This window comes from Rhinopithecus bieti, unplaced genomic scaffold, assembly GCF_001698545.2.
Source record: "Rhinopithecus bieti isolate Rb0 unplaced genomic scaffold, ASM169854v2 scaffold_9899, whole genome shotgun sequence".
In the NCBI taxonomy this organism is placed as follows: domain Eukaryota; kingdom Metazoa; phylum Chordata; class Mammalia; order Primates; family Cercopithecidae; genus Rhinopithecus; species Rhinopithecus bieti.
Genome location: NW_016806979.1, coordinates 2,922,618 through 2,943,055, shown reverse-complemented (window position 1 = coordinate 2,943,055; position 20,438 = coordinate 2,922,618). Strand labels below are relative to the sequence as shown.

The 20,438-nt window shown below is 47.5% G+C and overlaps 1 protein-coding gene across 1 annotated transcript in view; it reads right to left on the bottom strand.

Annotated features, from left to right (window-relative positions):
• Positions 1-14,687: 14,687 nt before the first annotated feature.
• Positions 14,688-20,438, bottom strand: part of EIF4A3 (eukaryotic translation initiation factor 4A3) — a 15,938-nt gene continuing 10,187 nt past the window's right edge. Inside the window, exons 7-12 of the mRNA XM_017879316.1 lie at positions 18,642-18,783; positions 17,758-17,896; positions 16,682-16,797; positions 15,645-15,752; positions 15,423-15,550; positions 14,688-14,957 (exon numbers count right to left, since the gene is read on the bottom strand). Of these exons, the coding sequence (XP_017734805.1) occupies positions 14,941-14,957; positions 15,423-15,550; positions 15,645-15,752; positions 16,682-16,797; positions 17,758-17,896; positions 18,642-18,783 (650 nt within the window). The 3' untranslated portion in view covers positions 14,688-14,940. The remainder of the gene's footprint in view (positions 14,958-15,422; positions 15,551-15,644; positions 15,753-16,681; positions 16,798-17,757; positions 17,897-18,641; positions 18,784-20,438) is intronic.

Genomic DNA, 20,438 nt, shown 5'->3' with positions numbered 1-20,438 from the left:
CCTCCTCACCTCCCCTCCCCATTCATCCTCACACTCCTGCCTCCCCCATGTCTAAGGTGACTGGGGAATGTCCAGTGGGGCCTGGTGTCAGGCATGTGGTGGGAGATGTGGCCCCCAGGGCTGTGTAGACAACAGGAGCCTGGAAGGAAGGGGCCTTCCAACAGTGGGGCCTAAGACCGTAGGCAGAGGCCAGAAATCTGTCCCCAAGTGATGCAGTTAGAGAGGATTTCAGGCCCAGGTTCTCCCTGGCGGGCCCAAAGAAAGGGAAAGAAGTCCATTTTATTGAACTAATACCAGGAGAAATCACTGCCCTTAGCTAGTCAGACACTTCATTTTATCACTTAGAATTAGTGGGGCCAAAGAAGTGGCCAGCCTAGGCCGGGCGCAGTGGCTCACACCTGTCATCCCAGCACTTTGGGAGGTCAAGGTGGGCAGATCACTTGAGGTCAAGAGATCGAGAGCAGCCAGGCCAACATGGTGAAACCCTGTCTCTACTGAAAATACAAAAATTAGCTGGGCATGGTGGTGCACACCTGTAGTCCCAGCTACTTGGACTCGGGAGACTAAGGCAGGAGAACTGCTTGAACCTCGGAGGCGGAGGTTGCAGTGAGCCAAGATCGCGCCACTGCACTCTAGCCTGGTGACAAAGTGAGACTCTGTCTCAAAAAAAAAAAAAAGTTAGCTGGGCATGGTGGTGTGTGCCTGTAGTCCCAGCTACTCAGAAGACTGAGGCACAAGAATCACTTGAACCCGGGAGACAGAGGTTGCAGTGAGCCAAGATTGCGCAACTACACTCCATCCTGGGCGACAGAGTGAGACTCCATCTCAAAAAAAAAAAAAAAGAAACCAGGCATGGAGACTCACGCCTGCAATCCCAGCACTCTGGAAGGCCAAGGCCTCCTGATCACGAGGTCAGGAGTCCGAGACCAGCCTGACCAACGTGGCAAAACCCAATCTCTACTAAAAATACAAAAATTAGCCGGGCGTGGTGGCAGGCGCCTGTAATCTTAGCTACTCAGGAGGCTGAGGCAGAAGAATTGCTTGAATCCGGGAGGCAGAGGTTGCAGTGAGCTGAGATCGCGCCACTGCAGTCCAGCCTGGGCGACGGAGACTCCATCTCAAAAAAAAAAAAAAAAAAAAAAAGTCCTCTGCAGGGCGATGGATTACTTTTAACACCTTCCTGAAAACCAGGAGCAGAAAGTGCAGTGACTTCCCCGGGGAGCAGCATGACGTTCCTGGGGGGCAGTGTGTCTACCTGGGTGACCGGTGCTGTTGTCTTCTGGGTCAGCTTTTATAGAAGCAGACACTGCCCTTCTGCCACGTCACAGGCCAGGGTCTGACCCCACGTGCCACTTTTACCATCCAGATTGACATCACTAAGTCATCTTGCGCCCTAAAGTTCCTCTGTAAGGTGGACGTAGTAGTGACAATAACAGATGTTACTTCCTCCCCTCATCCTAGTCCCATGTGGGGCTAAGAAGCAGGGACATTCATCTTGAGGCCGGCAGCGTGCCTGGCCTCGGGGCTGAGGGCATCCTCCCCTAACACTCTGCCAGGCCCACCAGGTCTGCAGTTGACACCCAAGACGGTTGGGCAGGGTTGATGGAGAGTGGTGGCCTCAGCCAGCCTGGACTGGCCATCAGTGTCCTCACCTTCTGTGCCACCACCCAGCCCGGCAGGGCCACTGTAGCCTCAGCCCCTTGTAGCATCTGACCCTTCCTTGGCTGCTGTAACAAAATACCCGAGACTGGGTAATTTATAAACACAGAAATGGATTTCTCACAGGGCTGGAGGCTGGGAAGTCCAAGATGGAGGCAGGTTCTGTGTCTGGTGAGGGCTGCTCTCTGCATCATGAACAGCGCACTCTCCATCATCGTGGTGGAAGGCAAAGACAAGCTCCCTTGAGCGCTGAATGCCACTGATGAGGATGGCGGGCCCTCGGGACTGACTCATCACCTCCCAACATAGCCCCACCTCTTTGTTTTGTTTTGTTTTGTTTTTTGTTTTTTGAGACCGAGTTTCACTCTTGTCACCCAGGCTGGAGTGCAGTGGTGCAATCTTGGCTCACCGCAACCTCTGCCTCCCGGGTTCAAGTGATTCTCCTGCCTCAGCCTCCCGAGTAGCTGGGATTACAAGCATCTGCCACCACGCCTGGTTAATTGGATCTTTAGTTGTATTTGTATTTTAGTTTATTTGCATTTTTAATTGAGATGGGATTTCACCATGTTGGCCAGGCTGGTTTTGAACTCCTGAGCTCAGGTGATTCACTTGCCTCAGCCTCTCAAAGTACCGGGATTACAGGCGGGAGGCACTATGTCTGGTCAGCCCCACCTCTTAAAACCATGTCATTGAGGATTAGGTTTCAACATAGGAATTTGTGGGGGGACACAAACCTTCAGACCATAGGACAGGGCTATCAGGAGTCCTGAGTGAGGATGATGGCGTGGAGTGGGACATGCTCCCTGTGTGGGAAGGGACAGGGTCGGGGTGGGGAGAGAAGTCGTTTCCATCCTCTGAGAGGCCAGGGGTCTCCTCATAGGGGGGTCCACACAGCACAGCCCATCACGTGAGATGCTGGCCTGGGGGCACCTCAAGGCAGCAGACGAGATAGCTTCATCTGTTTTCTCACCAGTGCCTGGTACAGGCCCTGCCTCGGTGGGACCCTATTAGGTGAATTTTAAAGCAATAGGCCAGTGCGGTGGCTCACGCCTGTAATCCCAGCACTTTGGGAGGGCTCGGTGGGCGGATCACCTGAGGTTAGGAGTTCAAGACCAGCCTGACCAACATGGAGAAACCCCGTCTCTACTAAAAATACAAAATTAGCCAGGCGTGGTGGCGCATGCCTGTAATCCCAGCTACTCAGTAGGCTGAGACGAGAATCATTTGAACCCGGGAGACGGAGGTTGTGGTGAGCCGAGATCGTGCCACTGCACTCCACCCTGGGCAACAAGAGTGAAAGTCGGTCTCAAATAAATAAAAATAAAGCAATGTGGATGTGGACCCCAGGGAGCCTTGTAGTGGAGACATCCTAGTGCCTAGGGGCGTTCAAGCTGGCACCCTCTGCCCTGGGAGAAGACATCCTGGGGGTCTTGTGGCTCAGCCCCCTGCTATCTCTCCCAGTCCAGCCTCTAAAACAAGGCCTGCTGTGGGTGATGAAACGCTCTTGGCTGATGTACCGGGCAATGAGTCACTGCGTGTGGCTGGGCCAGCTTCATAGGTGTGACCCATGCAGGCCCACAGGCCCGGAGCTCAGCAGGCTGCAGCTGGGTTTGGGGCTCCACGGTCACCATCTTGAAATTGTGAATAGCTTTTGAACAGGGGGCCCCACAGCCTTCCATTTTGTGAGAGGCCCTTGGCAAATTCTGTGGCCGGTCCTGCAGGGGGTGGTGCGTTCTTCCCCGTTTACACTGTTATCGATTAATAGAAACACTTCCTTTCTTTCCTTGCCTGGTGGGGAATGGATGAGAAAGCCGGGGCTGATGATAGAAACCAGCAGAGACTCTTCAAGTGTAAGACATTAGCCAAAGGCCCAGCGTGGAGCCCACAGGTCCTTAGCGTTCTGAAGATGATTGCCTTCCCAGCCCACTCCAAGGAGGAATCAGTGCTGGCTGGCGGCAGCCCCCAGGTGTGTCTCCACAACTGCGCAGCTTTCCTTGTTGCAAATCAATGAGATCAATGATCCGTGACATGGCCTGCAGAGAAGGCCTCTGGCGGCCACTGTGGGGCCCTGTGGGTCTTATGCCTGCTCCTCCTGATCTGGTGAAGACTCGGAGAGGAGCTAGGACAAGGGATGGTGCCCCTATACCACCCCACCCCCACGCCTGCCTGCAGAAGGCCACATGACCAGGATTATGGTGGGTGAGGGCCGGAGGGAAGGCCCAGGTGAGAGGGTGGAATGTGAACAGGCTGGTTATATACATGCCAGGGACAAGAGGAAAAAAAGCTCAGCATTAGCCGAGAAGACGGACTTCCGTGGTGGCACCTACAGCTGCTCCCTTGGCCTCACAAACAACCCGGGTGTGACGTCGGGAACCGGGAATGCAGGCAACAGAGTGATTCCAGCTGCCTCACAAGGAAAAGGGTTTGTGGAAAGAGCAGAGCCTCCGGGCTGGAAGCACAGTCAGAACCATGCGTGGAGCCGGACACTCATTGTTCCTCCCCACGTGTGCTGGGCATCCGCTCTGGGTCAGGCTCTGTTCCAGGACTTGGATGAAATGGTGACTGAAATAGACAGGACTCCTGTCGGCGATGCCCACATGAGAGAGTATAATCCATGGACAATGCACCACACATATTTAAAACGTGCAAATTGATCCGTTTTGACATACGAATGTCTGTGAACCAGCTCTACGATTTAGATGGTGACCATCTCCATCAGCCTCAAAGTTTCCCTCTTTGGAATCCCCCCACTTCAGTCTCCAGCCACCCACCGGCAACCACCGGTATGTTTTTTGTCAAAATATATTTCTTTGTATTTTATAGAATTTTATATAAAGGGAAAATTGTTTGTCACACTACTCCACATAATTTCTTTGAGATTTATCCATCAATAACCCATCCTTTTTAGTTGCTAAATCGTTTTCCATTGTATGCAAATGCCACCATTTCTTTCTCTGTCCTTTATGGACATCAGAATTGTTTTTCATTTTTTTGTTTGTTTAAAGACAGAGTCTTGGCTAGGCGTGGTGGCTCACGCCTGTAATCCCAGCACTTTGGGAGGCCATGGCAGGCAGATCACCTGAGGTCAGGAGTTCAAGGCTAGTCTGGCCAGCATGGGGAAACCCCATCTCTACTAAAAATACAAAAATTAGCTGGGCGTGATGGTGGGCACCTGTAATCCCAGCTACTTGGGAGGCTGAGGCAGGGGAATCACTTGAACCCAGGAGGCGGGGGTTGCAGTGAGCTGAGATCGTGCTGCTGCACTTCAGCCTGGGCAACAGAGCAAGACCCTGTCTTAAAACAAACAAGCAAACAAAAAACCAGGGTCTTGCTCTGTCACCCAGGCAGGAGTGCAGTGCCTCCATCATAACTCACCACAGCCTCAACCTCATGGGTTTAAGTGATCCTCCCATCTCACCCTCCTGAGTAGCTGGGTCTACAGGCATGCACTAACACAAGTGGCTAATTTTTAAGAATTTTTGTAGAGATAGTGTCTCACCGTGTTTCCCAGGCTGGTCTGGAATTCCTGGCCTCAAGTCATCCTCCTGCCTTTGCCTCTGAAAGTGCTGGGATTACAAATGTGGGCCATCACCCCCAGCCCCTTGCTGCAATTTTTGACTATTATGAATAGAGCTGCTATGAGCAGTCATGGACAAGCCTTTGACATTATTTTGCTTCTCTTGGGCAAATAGCAAGGGTGATGTGGTCAGTTCATACGGGAGGTAAACCATTCATTGTCTAAGAGGCTGACAAACTGTTTCCAAATCGCTGCACCATTCTGCATTCCTCCTGGCTGTGCAGGGGAGTTGGCAGGGGCTGCATATCCGGGCCAGTGTGGGCGTGGTCTATTTCCTTTTAGCCATTCTGGTGACTCTGTATCTCACTGTGGCTCTTACACTCCCCTGATGACTACTGATGTTGAACATCTTTTCACCCACTTATCTGTCATCCGTAAATCTTCTTTGGTAAAGCGTCTGTTCACATCTTTTGCTCATTGTTAAACGGGGTCGTTCCTGATTACAGAGTTACAACATGCGTCAGTTTTCTAGTGCTGCCATAACAAATGACCACAGTTCTAGGGAATTAAAATAACACAAATGTATTTCATCACAGTCCCATAGGTCAGACATCTGATACAAGGGCTCTCTTGGCTGAAATCAGGGTGTCAGCAGGGCTGCCTTCCTTTCCAGAAGCTCCAGGGCAGAATCCGTCTTGTTCCTTGCCCACGTGAGCTACTGGCAGAATTGTTTCATGCAGTTGTAGCACTGAGGTCTCTGCTTCCCTGCTGTCAGTCCTTCTCAGCCTACAGAGGCTTCCCCCCTATCTTGGCTCATGCCGTCCTCAACCCCAGGAATGGGGGGCTTGAGTCCCTCTCCTGCCTGTCCTTCCATCACATCATTCTCTGACCAACCATAGCCAAAGAATAGACTTGACTTTTTTTGTTGTTGTTGTTGTTGAGACGGAGTCTCGCTCTGTCGCCCAGGCTGGAGTGCAGTGGCCGGATCTCAGCTCACTGCAAGCTCCGCCTCCCAGGTTTACGCCATTCTCCTGCCTCAGCCTCCCGAGTAGCTGGGACTACAGGTGCCCGCCACCTCGCCCGGCTAGTTTTTTGTATTTTAGTAGAGACGGGGTTTCACCGTGTTAGCCAGGATGGTCTTGATCTCCTGACCTCGTGATCCGCCCGTCTCGGCCTCCCAAAGTGCTGGGATTACAGGCTCGAGCCACTGCGCCCGGCCGAATAGACTTGACTTTTAAGGGCTCATGGGATTAGATTGTGTCCACCTAGATAATCCAGGATCCCCCATCCAAGATCCTGCACTTACATCTACAAAGTCCCTTTTGTCATGTAAAGTGACATATTCACAAGGTCCAGAGATTAGGACATGGCAATCTTTGAGGACAATTATTCCACCTACCACATAAGGCTTCTTTATAGGGCCGGTGTGGTGGCTTATGCCTGTAATCCCAACACTGGGAGACCGGGACAGGAGGAGCTCTTGAGCAGGAGTTAGAGAACAGCCTGGACAACACAGCAAGACCCCATCTCTACAAAAAATAAAAAATTAGTCTGGGCGCAGTGGTTCACGCCTGTAATCCCAGCACTTTGGGAGGCAGAGGCAGGCAGATCACCACAGCCAGGAGACATCCTGGCTAACACGGTGAAACCATGTCTCTACTAAAAATACAAAAAATTAGCTGGCGTGAACCTGGGAGGTGGAGCTTGCAGTGAGCCGTGATGGTGCCACTGCACTCCAGCCTGGGTGACAGAGCGAGACTCTGTCTCAAAATAAATAAGTAAATAAAATAAAAATAAAAAATTAGATGCATGCAGTGGCACATGCCTATGGTTCCAGCTACTAAGGAGGCTAAGGTGGGAGGATCCCTTGATCTCAGGAGGTCGAGGCTGCTGTGAGCTAAAATCACGGCCACTGCACTCCAGTGTGGGCGACAGAGCGGGACTATCTTAAAAAAACAAAAAATAAAAACAAACACACACATACACACACACACCCCAAAAATCATTATGCTTTCCCCATAGAACTGTTGCAGTGCCTTTGTTGGAAATCCATTGACCATAAATGTGTAGTCTTTCTGAACTTTCTACTGTTTCCCCTGGATCTACAACAGGTCTATATTTATGACTATACTACACTGTCTTTGCTACTGTAGCTTTATAATATTTCTTGGTATCAGGAGTAGCTTGGTGCACTTTTCCAAAGTTGTTTTGGCTATGCTAGATCCTTTGTATTTTCATATAACTTTTAGAACTAGCTTGTCAATGTTAGCCCTATCCCCACTCTCCCAAAAGAGGCTTCCTGGTATTTTGGTAGGAATTGTGTTGACTCTATACATGAACCTGGGGAGAACTGATGTCTTAATATCAACTCTTCCAATCTGCTCAGTGTATCTCTCATTTATTTACATCTTTAATTTCTCACAGCAACGTTTTGTAGCTTTCAATCACAGAGCTTGCTCATGTTTTGTCAAATGTACCCCCAAGTATTTCATGTATTTGATGGTGGTGCTTTCCAAATTTCCCTTTCCAAATGTTCATTATTAGCATATAGAAATACAACTGACTCTTCTATATTGACTTTGTAGAATGCTACCTTCCCGAAACTCAATTATTAGTTCCAGTAGCTTTGTGGTAGACTTCTTAGGATTTTCTACATAAACATATAATCTGTTAAGAAAGACTTCTTCCTTTCCACCCTGGAGGCCTTTTCTTTCTCTGGCCTTATTGCACTGGCCAGAATCCACAGTGTAATACGGAACAGAAGGGAGAGGACACCTGTGCGTTATTCCTGAGAGGGTTACTGAAAGCCCCAGTTACCACTGTGGATTTGTCTGTTTCCCCTTGCAGTTTCATCCATTTTTGCTTCCTATATTTCCTGTATTTTGAAGCTGTTACTAGGTGCATAGGTACTTAGTATTGTTGTATCCTTTTAATGAACGACCCCTATATCATTATCAAATGACTCTCTTTGTCCCTTGCAATTTTCTTTGCTCTGAGATCTCCCTTGTCTAATATTAATAGAGCTGCTTCAGGTTTATTTTGATGTGTGCATTACCATGGCGTATTTTTATCCATCTTTTCACTTTTGTCTTTATATTTCTCATAAGCAGTAGTATATCGTTGTGTACGGCTTTATAATCCAGCCTAACAATATCTGTCTTTTAATTTTGCAGTAGGCAATTTGCTTTTTTCCCTTGCTCGGGCTTTTTGCTTTTTGAGTGTAATTTTAGAGGAGAATGCATGAGATTCCTCATATTTGTGCTGAGATGTAATCCACATACCATAAAATTTACCATTTTAAAGTATGCAATTCAGTAGTTTTTAGTACACTTGCACAACCATCACGATTATCTAATTAATTTCAGAACATTGTAATCACCTTCAAAAGAAACCCTATACTCATTTTCAGTCACTCCTTTTTTCACCTATCCCCCTCCTCCCAACTCAAGCTCCTGGAAACTGCTGTGAATGGTTTCCTGCTGATGTCCCTATGGATCTACCTGTTCAGGACATTTCATATAAATGGAATCACACCACGTGTGGCCTTTTGTGTCTGCCTTCTTCCACCTAGCATATTGTCAAGGTTCATCCAGGTTGTAGTGTGTCAGCACTTCATGCCTTTTTATTGCCAAGTCATATTGTGTGGATTCACCAGTTTTGCTTATGCATTCATCAGCTGATGAACATCTGGCTTGTGTCCACTTTTTGGCTCTTATGAACAATGCTACGAACACATTAGGTTTATGTGTGCAGTTTTTTTTTGTTTGTTTGTTTTTTTAATTCTCTTGAGCATAGACCTAGGAGTAGAATTGCTAGGTCAACTCCTATGTTCAACATTTTGAGGAACTGCCAAGCTGTTTTCCATAAAGGCTGTGCCTGTTTACAATCCCACTAGCAATGTGTGGGGGTTCCAGTTTCTCCACGTTCTCAACACTGCAGATCAGTATATTGTCTGTTTTCATATTGCTATAAAGAACTGCCCGAGCCTGGGTGCTTTAAAAAGGAAAGAAGTTTAATTGACTCGCAATTCAGTGTGGCTGGGGAGACCTCAGGAAACTTACAATCATGGTGGAAGGCGAAGAGGAAGCAGGAATCTTTTTCACAAGGCGGCAAGAAGTGTCAAGTGAAGCGGGAAGAGCCCCTTACAAAACCATCAGATCTTGTGAGAACTCACTATCACAAGAATAGCATGGGGGAAATTGCTCCCATGATTCAGTTACCTCCACCTGGTCTCTCCCTTGACATGTAGGGACTGGGGGATTACCATTCAAGATGAGATTTGAGTGGAGACACAAAGCCTAACTGTATCAGTCAGTTTGGGAAAGTTATCTTAATACCATCTTCCAATCCATGAAGCTGGCTATGTATATATTTAGGTTTGCAATGCCTTTCAACAAGGTATTAGTAGTTTTCAGTGGACAAGTATAGCCCTTCTTTTGTTAACTTTATTCCTATGTATGTCATTCTTTTTGATGCAATTGTAAATGGAATTATTTTCTTAATTTCGTTTTCAGGTTGTTCAGATTGCCAGTGTACAGAAACACTGGCTTCCCTATGTTGAACAAATATCCTGCAACCTTGCTGACCTCATTTATAAGTTCTGATAGGTGATTTTTTAAATGCGTAAATTCCTTAAGATTTTCTAGGTGTAACTCATGTCCTCTGTGACTGGAGAGTTTTGATTCTTCCCTTCCGACCTGGGTGCCTTCTTTCTCTTCTTGCTTAACTGTCCTGGCTTGTAACTTCCAGTGCAATGTTGGAATAGACGTGGCAAGAGCATTCTTGCTGTTTTGTTCCCAGCCTTAGTGGGTGATGCTGTGGTTTTGCATCAATGCTGTTTATCAGGTTGAAGCAGCCCCCTCTCATTCTCATTTTCTATCTTGAAAAGGTGCTGGATTTTGTCCAGTGCTTTTTCTGTATCTGTAAATGATCATGTGGACTTTGTCCTTTATTCTATTGGTAACTATGTCTATGTGAGACTCTGTGTCAAAAAAAAAAAGAAATTGTGATGGTGATAACCCTACAAAAGTTCAGCAGGATTCACATGCCTTGGCTTTTCTTTGTTCAAAGTTTGATTACTGATTTCATCTTTTTTTTTTTTTTTTGAGACGGAGTCTCGCTCTGTCGCCCAGGCTGGAGTGCAGTGGCACAATCTCGCCTCACTGCAAGCTCCGCCTCCCGGGTTCACGCCATTCCCCTGCCTCAGCCTCCGGAGTAGCTGGGACTACAGGCGCCGCCACCTCGCCCAGCTAGTTTTTTTGTATTTTTAGTAGAGACGGGGTTTCACCGTGGTGTCGATCTCCTGACCTCGTCGTGATCCACCCGCCTCGGCCTCCCAAAGTGCTGGGAGATTTAATCTTTTTACTTACTAGTCAGTCTGTTTGTCCTAGGAATTTCTCCATTTTATCAAAGTTAATCTGTTGACATACAATTCATGGCACTGATACTTTGTATTCTGTAAGGTCATCTGTACCATCACCTCTTTCACTCTTGATTTTAGTTATTTGAACATTTTTTTCCTTGGACTTGCTAAAGATTTGTCAATTTTGTTGACCTTTTCAAAGAACAAATCATTGGTTTTATTGATTTTCTCTATTATTTTTCTATTCATTTATTTCTATTCTCATCTTTATTATTTCCTTTCTTCTGCTTCCTTTGGGATTAGCTTGCTTTTCTTTTAGTTTGAGGGAAGATAGACGATATGCAATAAATGTAATTATTGACATGGTTATTTTGAACCTACTGTTTTGTTTTGTATTTGTCTGTCTCCTAAGTTCTCTCTTCCCTTTTCCTTCCTTTTCAGGATTCTTGGAACTCTATTTTGTCTCCTACGTTGGCTCTTTATTTCTGTTTCACATTTTTGTATTGCTTTGAAGGTTCATACCCAAAAATTGCTTAACACTTTTATATATGTTTTACATCTTTAATTCATCACAATCTGCCTTCAAGTAATAGTGTAAGAATCTTGACAGTACACTTCCATTACTCCTTTCTTCTGTGCTGTGCTATTTTCATCATACATTTTATGTCTGTGTATGTTATTTTAAACAATCTTACTACAAAGAAACATGCCAACAGCATCAACATTACCACTCTATTTCTATACTTCAGACATACAACAAAGGGTCAGGGCACTCTGCCTCTTGGTTAGAACCCTCTTTATGTGGTATTCCTTTTAGGAAAGTTGCCTGGCTTAAGACACGGCACCCTACATATAATTGTTGAATAAATTTCAACCATCCAAAAAAAAAAAAAATACAGAAAATACACTGTTAGGAGTGTAAATTGGTGGAAAATCTTTCTGGAACGTTAATTTGAAACATGTACCTTGATCACGAAAATCACTTCTAAAGATTATTCTGGCTGGGCACAGTGGCTCATGCCTATAATCTCAGCACTTTGGGAGACCAAGGCAGGAGGATCACATGAGGTCAGGAATCCAACACGGTGAAACCCCGTCTCTACTAAAAATACAAAAACTAGCCGGGCGAGGTGGCGGACGCCTGTAGTCCCAGCTACTCGGGAGGCTGAGGCAGGAGAATGGCATAAACCCGGGAGGCGGAGCTTGCAGTGAGCTGAGATCTGGCCACTGCACTCCAGTCCGGGCGACAGAGCGAGACTCTGCCTCCAAAAAAAAAAAAAAAAAAAAAGTCTTCATATAAATGATATACAAGATGAATTAAAATACTGGATGGACAGTCATCAAATTGTGAGTTATATCTGGGTACGAGGATTAAGGATGACTTTTTAAAATTATGCATTTCTATTTTTTTTGGCAGTGAGATTACACTTTTGTAATGAAGTGCATAATCCGGGGGAGGGGTGGTTTCATCTGGATTTGGCTGCTGGGACCTTGGGACGCCCCTCAGGATCTAGAGCCAGTTTTCCCTCCTGACCAGAGGCCCAGTGATACCTACCTAGCAAGGCTCAGCAGACCCTCTGCCTCAACTTCACTCCATTTGGACTCTGGGAGGCTCCTGGCCCCAAACCACCCTGCCCAAGAACCTCCATGAGTTCTCTACCTCTTGTACCCTTCTCCCCAGCATCACTGTAAATGTTCCACCCCTTCCCGTACCACGCCCCCTTCCGTGAGCACTTGGCATCCTTCCCTGGTGCAGGCAGGAGCAATGCGGAACTTCCTGGAGCAGGCCACATTCCAGACAGCTGCCTGCAGCAGAACCACACACCATCAAAGGGAAAGAGCATTTTCATCACTGACTGCCGAAGGGCCAGGCTGCTCTCCAGAAAGTCTGGAAACTTTGTCAACCTTTAGGATTGGTGGTTTTTTTTGGCCGGGCGCCTGGTGGCTCAAGCCTGTAATCCCAAAGCCTTTGGGAGGCCGAGACGGGCGGATACGAGGTCACGGAGATCGAGACCATCCTATCCTCGGCTAACACGGTAGAAACCTCCGTCTCTACTAAAAAAATACAAAAAATTAGCCGGGCGAGATGCGGGCCGCCTGTAGTCCCAGCTACTCGGAGGCTGAGGTGAAGAGGAATGGCGTAAACCCGGAGGCGAGCTTGCAGTGAGCTGAGATCCGCCACTGCACTCCAGCCTGGGCGACAGAGTGAGACTCCATCTCAAAAAAAAAAAAAAAAAAAAAAAAAAAAAAAAAAAAGGAAATTGGTGGTTTTTACATTTTGGATAATCACATACCATTTCTGATTTGTCAGCACAGTTTCACATTTTCATCAACATTTGTTCTGTATTTTTCCTTTTAGGATGACCTTTCCTAGATGGTGTGTGGGGTAGCTTAAGCTCCGCCCCCTTCTCCTGCCATCTCCTCCCCAAGCCACCAATGCTGCCTCCTCCACTGTAACACCGTGTGCTTATTCATCTACAATCATTCTTACTGGCAATGGAGGCCTTCCATCCTCTGCAGTGACTGTGTGGAAACCTGAGCCACTCCTCGTCCCTAACACAAGCCTGGCAGCAGCTCCTGATGAGACCAGGTGAGCCTCAGTGAGCTCAGGCGCCGGCAGATACGGACATTGAGGCTGGCACTGGCCAGTGCTGTGGTGGGCGTCACTCTGCACTGCTGCTGAGCAAATGCCCTGAACACACCCGTATCTGGTTCCTCCTTGCCAGGAACTCATAAAGCTGCCTGGGCCTGTAGTCTCGTGCTCCTCCTGCTCGGCCAGCAGTGCCACCTGGGAGCCTTGTTAACAGTAGGTTCTCACTCAACAGGGCCAGGGCAGGGCCCGAGCACTTGCATTTCTAACCAGCTCCTGATGATGCAGCCGTACCAGCCACCAGCTGGCTAGCAAGGGTCCAGTCACAGTTTCAGTGGAAGGAAGTTCCATTCATAAACTATACAATTTCAGATGCCTTCAAGTAGAATTACCTGATGAAATTTAAAAATATTTCCAAGCTCACCCTAACCCTGAAATGAAGATTATCATCCCAACCAATCTCGGGAAGGGAGGGGCCCATTAGTTTTAACGTTTCCATTTCAAATATTAGAGCCTGATCGGTGGCTCAGGGGTGTAATCCCAGCACTTTGAGAGGCTGAGGCGGGAGGACTGCTTGAAATCAGGAGTTTAAGACCAGCCTGGTCAACAGAGGGAGACTCTTATCTTTAAAACATTCAAAAAATTAAAATTGGGCAGCTGTGGTGCTGTGTGCCTATAAAGCTACAGGTAATTAGTTGAAATATTTGGACAGATAACTTAAATAATACTTTAATAATTTAAATATTTAAACAGATAATTATCTGTTTTAGTTTGTCAACACTGTAAGTCATGATCTTGCCACTATACTCCTGCCTGGGCGACAGACAAGGAGATCCTGGCTCTCAAAAAAAAAAAAAAATTAGAAAAGTGAGGCCGGGCATGGCAGCTCACACCTGTTATCCCAGCACTCTGTAAGGCCAAGTCGGAAGAATCACTTAAACCCATGAGTGACCAGCCTAGGCCACAAAGTGAGAGACCTTGTCTCTACAAAAAAGTTAAAAATTAGCCAGGTGTGCTGGCATGCACCTGTGCTCCCAGCTCCTCAGGAGGCTGAGCTGAGAGGATCGCCTGAGCCCAGGAGGTTGTGGCTGCAATGAGTTGTGATGGTGCCACTGCACTCCAGCCTGGGCGGCAGAGCAAAACTCATCAACAGTGAAATTCTCTCAAATTAAAAAAAAAGATTAGAAAAGTGAGTGAAATGGGCTGGGCGCGGTGGCTCACGCCTGTAATCCCAGCACTTTGGGAGGCCAAGGCGGCTGCATCATGAGGTCAGGAGATCGAGACCATCCTGGCTAACACGGTGAAACCCCGTCTCTCCTGAAAATACAAAAAAATTAGCCGGGCGCGGTGGCGGGTGCCTGTAGTCCCAGCTACTCAGGAGGCTGAGGCAGGAGAATGACGTGAACCCGGGAGGTGGAGCCTGCAGTGAGCTGAGATCCGGCCACTGCACTCCAGCCTGGGCAACAGAGGGAGACTCCTTCTCAAACAAAAAAAAAAAAAGAAAAATTAGAAAAGTGAGTGAAATGACCCAAGACTACACAGTAAGTTACTAGAGAAGCTGGTGGCATCTTAGAAATATAGAGTTTATGGGAAAAGTTTTAAATTTTTAATGAAAAAGACTTAGAACAATGTATTATTTACATGTAAATAATAAAAGACAGCAGAATCCCCACATCCTCTTTGGAGGGAGACAGGAGGCTGTTTATGAGAAGAGAGTCCATATAAACCCCATTAAATAGAAGCTGGACCTAAATACTTCCAAACAGGAGTACAGAACAGGTGAACAGCCTCCACTCATCCCATCGACCTGCTTCAGATCAGATCAGCAACTGCAAGTGAAGAAACAAACAGATTAAGGAACAACACAAAAAAAATGAAAATTTGTAACGTCAATTTAACTAAAACCTCACAACAGACTTCTCAAAACAAAAAACAGGCCAGGCATAGTGGCTCACGCCTGTAATCCCGGCACTTTGGGAGGCCAAGGTGGACAGATCATTTAAGGCAGTTCAAGACCAGCCTGGCCAACATGGTGAAACCCCGTCTCTACTAAAAATACACAAAAATTAGCTGGCTACGGTGCACGTATCTGCAACCCCCGCTACTCAGGAGGCTGAGGCAGGAGAACTGCTTGAACCCAGGAGGCAGAGGTTGCAGTAAGCCAAAATCGCGCCACTGTACTCCAGCCTGGGTGACAGAGCAAAACTTTGTCTCAAAAAAAACAAACTCAAGGGCCCAAACTAAAAATAGGGACGTTCTCGCTACAATTCCAGTAGAGCTGGACGATTTCCTACCATTCATAGGCATCTCATCGATCTGAGTGGAATAGTACTGCTCGATATCTCTGAGGATGCGGATGTCATCGTTCTTTACAAAGTTAATGGCGACGCCCTTCCGGCCGTATCGACCTGATCTCCCAATTCTTCAGGAATAAAACAATATTAGTTAGTATATATAGCAATCAAGATTTAGTAAATATGTCACAGAAGTGAAGTCAATGAGAGCTTGCATCCTACCTGTGTATGTACAATTCTCTGTTATTGGGGAGATCGTAGTTGATGATGAGGGACACCTGAGGGACATCCAACCCCCTGGCCCAGACGTCTGTAGAAATAAGCACTCGGCTGCAAAACAGAAAGTGTGTTTGAGGCGATTAAATTTCTCATGCAAGTGTAAGACTGGACTTGCTTCCATTGCTAATTTTGAGGAATCCTGGCTACAAGTTCAAAACATGAGAGATCCCCCCTCGCACCGGTCTGTCTGCAAACATGAAGCCTCAGGGACAGCACCAGAAATCCCTGTGCAGAGGGGCTGTTGGTGGGTTTAGTTACTTCCATCGTGTGAGGGGCTGTTGGTGGGTTTAGTTACTTCCATCGTGTGCTCCATCAGATTAAAAAAACAGACATCTTTTACTATAGTACCTTTAACTTTAGTCGCTCCTAAACCAATAATTGGGAAAAATACTTTACTTTTGCCTAGCAACAAATTAAGAACAGTAACTCTGGCTGGGAGTGGCAGCTCATACCTGTAATCCCAGCACTGCCGGAGGCTGAGACGGACGGATCACCTGAGGTCAGGAGTTCGAGACCAGCCTGGCCAACATGGTGAAACCCCGTCTCTACTAAAAATGCAAAAAAAAAAAAAAAAAAAAAAAAAAAAAAGGCCATTCCAGCTACTCAGGAGGCTGAGGCACGGGAATCACTTGAAACCAGGAGGCAGAGGGTGCAGTGAGAAGATACCTGATCACCGTGGAATTAAACTAATCGAAACGATGAACAGAAAACCCCTACTTACTGGAAAAGAAGACACACACTTGTAACCAAGGTGCCAACCTGGCTAGTTAAGGCTAGTTATCACCTCGACAGAAGTATTACAGGAGCACAGCGGACCTCTCATTAACTGGAAGGTTTTCTGCTCACCCAGGGCCTCAGCTTTCAGAGCAGGAACTCGTCATCTCCCCAGCTCTGGGGCCTGCCTCAGGCAGTGCATATGAAGTGCTTAGCACACAGCCTAGCAAACCCTGACCGGCAGAGCCACAGCACAGCGGACCCACCTGGCGCCCGACCGGAACTCCTTCATGATGGACTCCCGCTCTTTCTGGGGCATGTCTCCGTGCATTGAGGACACAGTGAAGTTGGCTTCTCTCATTTTTTCTGTCAGCCAGTCCACCTACAAATCCAATCAGCAGATGCTACTGCAAGCTCGTACACCAAACCAGAGATGTGCATTCGGGATTTTACCCCCATCATTTGCAGAACCAGTAATAATATTCACAAAGTAACTGCTCTTAAAACTCAGAATCATCCTAACTGGATGCACAAACTTTTTCCCAGAAAATGTTGGGGTGCACTCACAAAACCCTTACTTCATTTTCTCCACATAATGACTCTACGGGGGGAGGGGGCCAGGTGTGCTCATTCTCATTTGAAATTTGAATTCCAATCTTGTGAGAATGTAGCCCAATTCCTTTCCTTTCTCAGGAAAGTGGCCGACAGTTCTCAGGTCTGCCTCCACATTATCATCACCTGGGGATCTAAAACTACTCAGGCCTGGGTTCCACCTTCAACGAAATCTGAATTTTTGTTTGTTTGTTTTTTGTTTTGTTTTGAGATGGAGTCTCGCTCTGTCGCCCCGGCTGGAGTGCAGTGGCCGGATCTCAGCTCACTGCAAGCTCTGCCTCCCGGGTTTACGCCATTCTCCTGCTTCAGCCTCCCAAGTAGCTGGGACTACAGGCGCCCGCCACCTCGCCCGGCTAGTTTTTTTGTATTTTTTCAGTAGAGACGGGGTTTCACCATGTTCACCAGGATGGTCTTGATCTCCTGACCTCGTGATCCGCCCGTCTCGGCCCCCCAAAGTGCTGGGATTACAGGCTTGAGCCACCGTGCCCAGCCAAAATCTGAATCTTTAAGAATGGCTGGCATTGCTGTTCTGTAAATAAAGTTTTAATGGTCACAGCCATGTCTGACCGTTTGCATATTGTCTACGGCTGCTTTTGCAAGAGACCACATACCCTGAAAGCTTAAAATATGGACAAACTGGCCCTTTACTGAAAAATCTTGATTTAAGTCATTCAGAGACTCAATCTGCAATTCCCCTTCAAGCACATGGAGGCCGTGCAGTGCCTCTTACCTTTCTTTTGGTGTTGCAGAAGATGACTGCCTGAGTGATGGTCAGTGTGTCGTAGAGGTCACACAGAGTGTCAAATTTCCACTCTTCCCTCTCCACTGCCACAAAAAATTGCTTGATGCCTTCCAGAGTCAATTCATCACTGAAGGACAAAGACAAATCCTGTTACATCCTCATTCTTCCAGCTAGGACTTGAGGGCGGGCCAAGCCAGGATGCAGGGAGACCCCGGTGGAGAAGGTCACACCGTGGTATCTGGTGTAGACCCAGCACCCCAGCCCTATCCTCCATCCTGTCAGCACTTCCGTCACACAGGTCTCCATTCTGTATCCTACTGAACATTTCACACTGTGCACCACGTGGAATATGATTCTAAACAAAACACTGGTAAGTAAATACCGTCATCTAATTTTTAAATTTACAATTATTGGTTCAAACCACAATGAGTATGATAAAAGATGGGTTTTTTTGTTTTGTTTTGTTTTGTTTGAGACAGGGTCTTGCTCTGTTGCCCTGGCTGAAGTGCAGTGGCACGATCACTGCAGCCTCAGCCTCCTGGCCTCAAGCGATCCTCCCACCTCGGCCTCCTGAGTAGCTGGGACTACAGGCGTGTGCCACCCTGCCTGGCTAATCTTTTATTATTTGTAGAGATAGGGTCTCCCTATGTTGCCCAGCCTATTCGGTTTTTCAAAACAGGAATTTTTAAAAGAATTTGCATGCTTTAAATTCCTTTACACTCAGGCAGGAGGATAGCCTGAGGCCCAGATTTTGACACCAGCTTCAGCAACACAGCAACACCCTGGCTATAAAAAGTTTTTGAAATGATGACATAAAATCCTTTATAGATGGGGCCCAGTGTTTTAGTAAACTCGACTAGAAGGGCTCCTACCGTTTCACCAAGATGCGGATTGGGTCGGTCATGAACTTGTTGGTCATCTCCAGAATCTCGTGTGGCAGCGTGGCACTGATGAGAACTACCTGTGTGGCTGGAGGCAGGTACCTGTACACGTCATAGATCTGCTCTTTGAAACCTGGGACAGGGAGCAAGACAGGTAAGGGATGCTTAGGGCGGCACGCCCAGCGTTCCCACTGGGTGAGAGGCAGAGTGGGGATAAGGTATGGTTGACAGGAAATCTCACTTTTACAGAACCAGGCCACATCCACGCGCTCTCTCCGTCCCTACTCCCCGCCCCCCGGAGTGTTATCTGGTTGAGGGAATCTGGTTTTCCTCTGGTGCTTCTTCAATCTGAAGTGCTCTAGGGATCAAGAAACCCACCCCGAGAGTCCTAGACGCCAAATAAAAAGCAATAGAGAGGCTGGCCTGAGTCACCCACAATCTCAGATGCCTGCGGCACAGTCCCGACTCACTTCCACCTGCCACTGTCCTGTGAGATTGGCATCCACTGTGCCCAGACCTGCCACATTTTAAAGAGAACCCAGACATCTTGTTACAGAAAATCTCCCAGTGAAAAATGCTGCCCACTTATTCACGTTATTTAACATGGCACAGGCGGAATCAACACAGGAGCCAGCACACACGCACCCTCTGCCAGGCCCGGGCAGATCTGGGCAAAGGAGAAGGGAGCCAGGAGCAGGCAGGGGCCCAGCCTCCTCACCACAGGGCCAGTTAATGAACTGGAGGTTCTGACTCCAGAAATCGTATGCGGCCAGAGAATCTGCATTTCTACAAGTCCCCAGGTGACAAGGATGCTCCCGGCCTGTGCCCCTCACTGTGAGGACCCCTGCCCTAAGTGCCAGAAGCACAAAGAGCCACCCACAACCCAGGGCTTCCTCAGCCACCACAGAAACTGAGTGTGGTCACCGAACCTTTAACCTCAATGAGGAGCAGGGGGTCCAATAAAGGGCCCTAGAAGGAGGAGGGGAGGGATGTGAGGTGCTCAGAGTGCAGGCCCCCAAAGAACTGCTGGAACCAGAGGCCCGAGATGTGGCTGAGAGGATGCCCACGGGCACCGCTGGTGAGTGCTGAGAACAAAGCACTTCCTCACCACCCACCTGATGCCCTTATGAAGACGCTGGGGGGCCTGCCACAGACCCTCACAGTGAATTTGAAGTGACACATCACCATGCATTTCCCAATCACTATTCTAAGAACAACTGCTATCACCTAGAGGTCCTCACTTCAGCAGAACACCTATGAAAATCCAAGAAAGTGTACATCCGAATCCTACCAATTTATCTTTGTGTGCGTGAGTGTGTGTGTGTGAGTGTGTGTGTGTGTGTGTTTGAGATAGAGTCTTGCTCTATTGCCCAGGCTGCAGTGCAGTGGGGCGATCTTGGCTCACTGCACCTCCACCTCCCGGGTTCCAGCAATTCTCCTGGCTCAGTCTTCCGGGTAGTTGGGATTATGGGCACACATTACCACCCACCACCACACCTGGCTTATTTTTGTATTTTTAATAGAGACGGAGTTTTGCCATGTTGGCCAGGCTGGTCTTGAACTCCTGACCTCAGGTGATCCTCCCACCTCGGCCTCCCAAAGTGCTGGGATTACAGGTGTGAGCCACTGTGCCCACCCTCCAATTTATCTTAAAGAATGAAAATAGCCTACACAACCAAGAAATATATTATGGAACATCCCTCCAACAGAATACCTTATTGCCATTAAACAGGCCACAGAATACTTATCATAGACAGATGTATTTTTTTTTTTTTTTTTTTTTTTTTT